This window comes from Sapajus apella, unplaced genomic scaffold (genome assembly GCF_009761245.1).
Source record: "Sapajus apella isolate SASKATOON/1434 unplaced genomic scaffold, GSC_monkey_1.0 scaffold30, whole genome shotgun sequence".
NCBI classification, from domain to species: domain Eukaryota; kingdom Metazoa; phylum Chordata; class Mammalia; order Primates; family Cebidae; genus Sapajus; species Sapajus apella.
This window is the reverse complement of record NW_022436970.1, coordinates 19736894-19745811: the sequence shown is the minus strand read 5'-3', so window position 1 is coordinate 19745811 and position 8918 is coordinate 19736894. Positions and strand designations below refer to the sequence as shown.

At 40.7% G+C, this 8918-nt stretch overlaps 1 protein-coding gene across 1 annotated transcript in view; it reads right to left on the bottom strand.

The window, feature by feature from the left end:
* Positions 1-6891: 6891 nt before the first annotated feature.
* The window catches only part of CNDP1 (carnosine dipeptidase 1), a 28426-nt gene continuing 26399 nt past the window's right edge, over positions 6892-8918 (bottom strand). Inside the window, exons 10-11 of the mRNA XM_032293758.1 lie at positions 8213-8360; positions 6892-7422 (exon numbers count right to left, since the gene is read on the bottom strand). Coding sequence (XP_032149649.1) covers positions 7356-7422; positions 8213-8360 — 215 coding nt within the window. The 3' untranslated portion in view covers positions 6892-7355. The remainder of the gene's footprint in view (positions 7423-8212; positions 8361-8918) is intronic.

Below are 8918 nucleotides of genomic sequence, written 5' to 3'. Positions count from 1 at the left end.
ACTTCAATTAAAAGGAAGAGATTACCAGGTTGGATTAAAAAGCAAATCTTAGCCCATCTGACGTGTATAAGAGATGTTTGTTAAATTAAAAGGTATATTTAAATGTCTTCTGGCCTCCATTTGCTTCTGGTAAGCAATCAGAGGTCATTCATATCTTTGCTTGCTTTTATGGTTCCCTATATGTCATTTGCCATTTTTGCTGTGTGCATTAAAGATTTTCTCTTTATACTTTTTTTTCTATAATTTGTGATATGACTAGACATGATTTTCATCAGATTTTTCCTGCTCAGCACTTTCTGACCTTTAAAAATCTGTAAATATATGTCTTTCACCAAATTTGGAAAGCTTAGGGCCATTATTTCTCCAAATAACTTTCTTTTACTCTTTCAGTTTCTTTTGGTCTCTAAGTAAATATGTTACACCTTTTGATATTATACACAACTCACCATACCTCTGCCCAGTTTTTCCATTATTTTTTATCTGACTTTCAGGTTGATAAGTTTTACTGATCTATCTCCCATGTTCCCTGATTCCTTCTTCTGTGGCCTCCAACCTTCTGTTAAAATCATCTTGTGATTTATTTCAGATATTATGTTTTTAAGTTCTCAAATTTTGTTTTTTCTTATAATTTCTGTTTCTGATGAAATTTCCTATTTGCTTATTTATTAGAGACACATTTTCCTTTATGTCTTTGAGCACAGTTATAATAGCTACCTTGAAATTTTGTCCGCTGATTCGAATAGTTGGAGTATCTTGAGGTTAATTCTCATTAATTTTTTTCTCATTTATTTTAATTATGACTCATGTTTTATTATTTCTTAAATGTCTAGTAATCTTATGATTGTATCCTAGACATTTGAGAAATACAGTGCAGACATTCCTGATTCTGTTTGGTTCTTCTGACAAGCATTAAAGGGTTTTCTGTTTCTTTGTTTTATCAGGCAGTTCCTTTGGCTGTATCCATACCCCATACAATGTCTCTCCTTTCATGGGGAGCAACTAAAATCTCGTGTAGTTTTTTTAGCCTTCACTGAAAGGATTGAATCTGCCTCACGTATGCATAGTTCAGAGATCAACCAGTGATTTAGGCAAAGTATGCGGAATTTGGTGCCTTTTCCTCTGTTGCTCCCTCTTTTTTGGAGCTCCTCTCCTTACTTTTACCTACTAAAGTATCACTGAACTCTGCCTTCTGGGTCTGAAAGTGGGATTTTAAATAAACTATATGGCTTCCTTTATTTGGTTATAATTATTTAAAATTTGAAGGAAGCATGGGTCATTTTGGTGACTAATCATTTTTGATGACTAATTTAAGTGTCATTTAAAGTTCTAATTTCCTTTAAATTAACATTTTTTGTCATTCCATTCAAATGCCTACTTACAATGGCAATAAGAATATGCTATGAACATTTAACCACCCACACTAGAATTTTAAATCTAAGTTCTTTCTGAATGCTGTTTTGGTGAATTTCAATGTGGGAGGTGAGATGATTTAAAGCTTCAAATTTTCTATTATAGTCAAAGGCATAATTTCTCTGACATCTTTTTTATTCTGCATAAGGAATTACACTAGAATAATGTTTTAAAATAAAATTTGTCCACATAATGACATTTTTTTCAATTCTATCCGAACTAAAATAGCTCAGAAGCATCTATTTACTTATCATAACTGCTAAGAAATTATACTCTCTGGGCACGGTGGCTCATGCCTGTAATCCTAGGAGGCGGAGATGGGTGGATCATTTGAGGTCAGGAGTTCAAGACCAGCCTCGCCAACATGGTAGAACCCCTTCTCTACTAAAAATATAAAAAATTAGCTGGATGTGGTGGCAGGCACCTATGATCCCAGCTACTTGGGAGGCTGAGGCAGGAGAATCACTTGAACCCAGAAGGTGGAGGTTGCAGTGAGCCAAGATGACACCATTGTACTCCAGCCTAGGCAACAAGAGTAAAACTCCACTTCAAAAGAAAAGAAATTATACTCATTACACCTGTCATCACTTCTCTTCTACATCATGCTGAGAATTAAAAAGAACTCATCATATTGTTGTGGCTCAGAAAATTTTCTGTGTTCTTATCTTTGTATTTTAACAATTGATTAAGGCTTTGGACACCTGAGCAAAGTATAGAACATATCCAACCCAACCTCTGCCTCCCAAGAGCTTACTTCCTGAAGAAGAAAGTTTTCTCCACATGGTAAAGAGGAAGATGAGCTTTCTTACTTGTTAAGCGCTCTGCAATGTAGAATGTAGATGTTAGAGTTGGTCAGTGGAAGAGCAGAAGGGATATGTGCTACTGTTAGGACCTGGTTTAAGTTTTAATTCATTACGAAAGGCAGTACTATTACAGATTGTTAACATAGTTATGCTAGATCTAACCATAGTACATTAAGATAGAAACAAATATTTTATTTTGTCTTGTATAATCAAGACCTCAAATCATGATTTAATTTGTTAGCCGTTATATGTACAATTACTATTCAAACTTGATCTAAAAAATAACATTAGAAATAACAGATAACACTGAATTCATTTAAAAGTAGACATTTAAAATAGTATAGTTCACTTTTTTTCTTTTTTTTAAGAGGCAGGATCTCCCTATGTTGCCCAGGCTGGTCTCAAACTCTTGGGATTCTCCTGCCTCTGCCTTCCAAAGTGCTGGGATTACAGGCGTGAGCCACACCACACCCGGCCCTTAAAATAGTATAGTATACTATCTACTAAACTAGATTGTGTTTAAAAGTCATTTGGCCCTATCATGAAACAAGTTTGGGGATTTGTTTTTAAGTGAAAACAGCTATCCATAGAAGTGAGAAGCCAGATAGAATAGCAGTTGTTTTCTTTTGTGAGCTTTCTCCTTATTCTTCTTCTGAGAACTTCATTGAGCACATCTTAAGGGTCAGGCACTGGGCTTCTTGCTCTCCTCAGCTTAGCCTCTTGTCACCTGCAGAGCAGTGTCACTTCACTCTGTCCCCTGATTGCTCAAGAGGAATCGTGTGTGTGTGCACGTGTGTGCATGTATGTGTGTGCGTGTAATCTGCCAGTTTTGGAATGTCTGCTTCCCATTCAAAAGTGCTTAGGACATGGTGAAAGCCACATCAGCAGGGGTGAAGGGAGCCATGCAGGGCTCCCAGGCTTCTGGTTTGTGGCCTCTGGATGAAGGTGTGGCCCCTGGTATGATACAAGCCCTGCTGGGAACTCTAACACATTGGACAGTTAGCAGCCATTGATGCCTCTGCATGGCTTGTTTTTGTGCTTCTCCCCAGTACTAGCTGCTCCCAAGGTTTCAAACTAGGAGCAATGTGAAGTGGAAAGTATAAAGACAGAGAAGTCTGGGAAGGGTAAAGCAGACCTGGTGGGGAAGACCCCAAAAATTGCAGCTGCAGAGTCAAGAGGAGAACTTTAGCAGTCATACTGATCATCTAGTGTGTGCAGCGCATGCCACTGATACCTGAAGTACAGAGAATGGTAGGACATGGTCTCTGATACTATAGACCTTAAAGTTTAACAGGAGGGAGAGAGATGCATGAGTGTGCACGGCAGCATGAGAATGGATGATGATTTCAACACTTAAATGTTTCCTGAAGACATACGGTATGCCTGGACCTCTCAAGACATCCTGATAGACAAAACACACATAATCTCTGCCTGTAAAGATGTTACAGTCTAGCAGGAGAGCTGGCAGTTTTCAACTGTAGAAGTACCATCATGCATCACTTAAGAAGCAAACTGAGAAATGCGTCCCTGGACACGTGCAGCCACCCTAGAGTGTACCCATGCAAACCTAGATGGTGTAGCCTAACTACACACCTAGGCGGTATGGTGTGGCTTTTTGCTTCTAGGCTACAAACCTGTGCAGCGTGTTACTGTGCTGAATACTGTAGGCAGTTGCAACGCAGTATCTGTGCATGTAAACATAGAAAAGGAACAGTTACAGTATGCTATTGTAATCTTATGGGACCACTGTCATGTATGTTTATTGTTAGCCAAATTGTCAGTATGCGTGCGTGACTATGTATTTAGGAACAATGATAATAAATGCTACAAAGGAACTATGGAGACTACGGTAGATAATAGGGACACCTCACTTACTCATGGGGAATCAGAAAAAGCTTCCCTGAAAAATTACAACTAAGCTGAGATTTGAAGAATAATGAGGATGGGTGGGAGGGGTTTTAATGAGGCCAAGGAGGTTGTAAGGGTGTTGCTAGAGGAGGGAGAAAATCTGAGAAGGCTCTGAGGCAGGGAAGCTCTTGGATATTTGTGAAGCTGGGAGGATTAGAAGGATAGGGTTATCAGGGTGTATCTAGTGAGGGCAGAGCAAGCCAGAAGAGTAAGCAGAGAGCAGGTTGTGCAGGACTTGTAGACCTTCCTGGGATGTCTGACTTCATCCTAAGACTGAGCTGCCAGTCTAGAGCTTTAAACAGGGTGGGAGGGGCATGCCAGCTACAGCGTGGCACATACAGTTAGAGGGGCTGCCCTGTAAGCAGAGGCTGGTTAGCAAATTCCCAATAACCCAGCAAAACTTAGAGGTGTTGGCTTATGAGCTATGTGAGGTGACAGTGGAACTAGGAGGAAGTGGTGGCTTTTGAGGAATGGGCTGGATGGGCCTTGATATTGAATTGGATTGAAAAGAGGGGGAAGTGTGGAAAACAATGCAGGGCTCTGCTGTCAGCTAGCCGATGGTCCACTTACCAAGGTAGGGAGCACCGGACGGGAACCAGGATAGGGGAATGGATGGAAGTTTTTGTAGTAGATGAGTAGCGTTTCAGATGTGAAATGGGCAGGAAGGTCAGTGGGCCGGGTTCTTGGAAGAAGGGACTGGGATCGGAATCACAGGCATCTGGTGAGTACAAAGGCCACAGAGTCCCCAGCATGAGTGTGACAGTGAGAAGCAGCCGGGAGCAAGCCCTCGGGGGAGCCCTGGCTCACTGCATTCTCCCAGCAGCAAGTGCAGAGCAGTGTTGCTGACCAAGGCTCTCACGCTGTCCGCTGCACAATCACCAAACTTTCCAGGCCAGTACATTTTATTTTTATTAATACAACTTAAAGCCAGAAACATACCCAGCCCTCATTGTTTTCCATAAGAGCATCTACCAAACCCAAATGACATTCCTACCCCTAAACCTCATCACAGTAGTTACATTTTAATACGCTATGTCTACTAACAAGCAAATGCATTGCCCTCCTCCAATACAATAAAGTCTCCCCGATGGGCATGTCACAATGTACCCCCAACTATACTGGGTGATTGCTTTTGTCCATATATTTTGTCCATATATATTTGTCCATATATTTTGTGCATATATTTCATCGTTAAAATGTTAAAAAAAAATTTAAATTTCTCTCTCCCTTAACTTTTTTTGCCTCTGTACAACTGGTTAATGAGTCTAAATCACTAACAACTGAGTATAAGGAGCTTGGAAGATACTCCTTTCTGACTCCCACATCAGAATAGTGTCTGGGTCACCACCGGGCTCAGCATTGGGTGGAAAACCTGGAGGGAAGAGCTGTGGAGACCCATCCTGACCCTGGGTGAAGAAAAACATGGATATTCCAACTCTGGCAATCCAGGGTTAGAATATCCTAGATTCTACAACCTCCATAACTATTCATCCTCCTCCCCTTCTCTCCTGGGGGCAATGAATAGTTAACTGAGACACTGCTGGTCTCAGGAAGATTTAGCAGGAATGAAGGTCAGTGAATACATCGTGTTGTTTGGTGACTTCTTAAATCTGATGGTACATTAGCCAGAGATGCTTACAGTGTATTTTATAATAAACTTTGGTTAATGGACTAACATGAAGCCCCTAAGTCTTTTGCACTGTTAGTCCTTGGGTACAATGCCAAATACATCAGGTAGGTTCAACAGAATCGAGGAACACCATGAAATCCTACGTCGTTAGATGGGCACAAACTATGCTTAATAGCACAAAATACCCAACACCTGCCGACACTCTGTGACAAGAACTTAGTATTCTATAGGATTGAAGATGTGATGGCTGGAAGTCTCCTTCTTCCAAAGCAAACACCCACCAGAATCCTTCACAAAAGCCCACAACGAGGTTGAGCCCTGAGTTGGGTCCTCTTCTGTGACTAGAATCGGTGGAGTGAATCATTGACTGCCTGCTCCAGTCATTTTAAACGTGGTACAGCACGTTTTTAAACTGATATCTCAAGAACTGATGGAAAAGTCGAATGCAAATGTGTTCTGCTTTGTTTTCATTTGTAGTCATAATAGAAAAAAATTTTAATAAGTCCCCAAATTATTCTCCCTTAATGTGATTTAAATAATAAATTCATAAGATTGAATTGATTTGTTTATAGACACTTAATTGTAGAAAAATGACATTTTTTGTTGTTTACACCATCAAATCCAATCAAGCCAAACAAGATGGTTAACTAAAATGATTAATGAATGCAGCATTAGCTGATGGCTTTAAATTTAGCATGTGCTACTGATGTCAGGGTTGATTAGTTCTCTATCTAAAACTGATGCTATTAAAAGCTTTGAGCAATTTAGATGTTGTCATTGAGTAAAATTTCAGTGGGGTGAGATAAATTCTATCAGGATTAATTCTGCCATGGTGCAGCATGTGCACAGATGTTGAATAGAGAGTGGGCCTTTTCTGATGGGACAAGAAGAAGGAATGAAAGGCAGAGGGGCCACAAGGTGGCATCAATCTCAGGAAAAGTAAAGAAGCTTGGAATTAAAAAAAAAAAAAAAAACTCATCTTTGCACAAGGATTCCCAAATGGCATACAAGTAGGAATATTGATCATTTCAGCTTCAGAACTTTTCAAGAAGTGGGAAAAAATAAATGAAGGGGAGGCAAGAGGTTAATATAGTACCATGCTTTAGGAACTCCTCTGAAAATGAATCCATGGGGAAATCATTGTAGTCAGTGGTGGAGACCAACATTTTTATTAATAAGATAAAACGAAAGAGTGGTAACGCAAAGGCGATCATTGGATGGAATGATTACGTGTCACGAGCGCTCGAGGACCTAGAAAGCAAACCGGAGTGATTATGCCAATCAGATTGCAAGGTCGGAGACCTGCTAAAAGGTTAGAAAGAATCCAATCCTGGGGCTCTCAGACAGGACTTGGGGAAATCAGGTTGCTGCAAGCCGCTGTGACTTGAGGAAGGTGTTCAATGGGGGACCTTAAACCATTTCCAACATCTGTGCCTTTGAAATATTTTATTATTGATCCAAATATCCCCAAGACATTTTAAATGGAAGGGAAAATGTACTATAGCAGACCCAAATTCTATGGATGTTTAGACCCTATCCCCGTCTAGGGATGCGGAGGAGGTGAATCTGTCAGTGGATTAGATCAGACTAGAAGGTTCTGGTGATTAGTGCAGCTGGGCCATCTCAAAGAAAAAGGCAGCAAATACTTTGGTTCCCTCTATGTAGTTCCACCTAAGAAGACGAAAAACAAAATTTTGTTAAAATTTCCATTCAAATGAAGGAGGAAAAAATATTCTGTCATTTAGACAGGAAGATTTGATGTTATAAATTCCATCTAAATTATTTAACATAATTCTGAGATCCCAGTATGAAAGGCACTAAGTTCCATGTGAAAATGCCATTATTATTACTAAGAAGATGAGAATCACTCATAGACTCAAATCCAAAGGTCCATTTTCCTTGATTTCTTATCATTGATATGACATGGATCTCAAAGTCAAACATTGTCTTGTTTCTTGCTAGTCTGGGAGGCTTAGGAGATATTAGTATCTGCCAATAGCACATATAGCAAACATTCCTAAATAGCCTTTTCTGTTTTGCACTGAACATTTGTGTTTCCCCAAACTCCTATGTTGAAGCCCTAACCACCCAATGTATCTGTATTTGGAGAACAAGGCTGGAGGAGATGATAAGGATTAAATGAGGTCAAAATGGGGGTCCTAATCCCATGGGGCTGGTGCCCTTATAAAAAGAGAAGGAGACACCAGAGCCCCCTAACCCCACCATGTGAGCACAGGGACAGCCAGGAAGACAGCCCGCACCCACCAGGAACCAAAGAGGCTGGCACCGATCTAGGGCGTCCAGGCTCCAGAACTGTGAGGAATCAATGTGTGTTGTTTAAGCCCCCAGCCTGTATGATTTTTCATTCTTGCATACATTGAACAGGAGCTCACCCACGTGTAGAAGGGGTGTGTGCAGTGAAGGAAGAAAACAGAGGCACATTGCACAGGCATCAGCTGACCTGTTGATCTTCTCATTCTGTGAGTGTTCTCCATCATCAACAGCTCCCAGCGGAATCATGACCACGCTCTTGTGAACAATCTCCTGGAACATTTTGGCAATTGGAATGGTGGATCCATCCCGTATCATATCTGGGTCTGTTCCAAACACTGAAACAGGAAAAGAAGGCATTTGGATCGAATAAGGCCAAGACCACCCCCAGTAAGCTACTCAAGGGCAGTGCCACTTTACCTTCCTCTTTCTTTTTCCTTATTAATCTTTCTTTTTTACTGTTAGATTTGGTGCCTGGGGTAAGGAATCCTTTTGATATCATGCAATTTATATTCTAATATAGATGCTAGAGTCAAGAAGAAAATATCTTCCTCACAATTACCTACTTTAGAAAATATTTTAGGTTCAGGCATGGTGGGTCATGCCTGTAATCCCAGCACTTTGGGAGGCTGAGGTGGGTGGATCGCTTGGGGTCAGGAGTTCGAGACCATCCTGGCCAACATGGTGAAACCCTGTCTCTACTAAAAATACAAAAAATTAGCTGGGCATGGTGGCGCGTCCTTGTGATCCCAGCTACTCAGGAGGCTGAAGCAGGAGAATTGCTTGAACCCAGGAGGTGGAGGTTGCGGTGAGCCGAGATAGCGCCATTGCACTCCAGCCTGGGTAACAAGAGCGAAACTCCATCTCAAAAAAAAAAAAAAAAAAAAAAAAAAAAA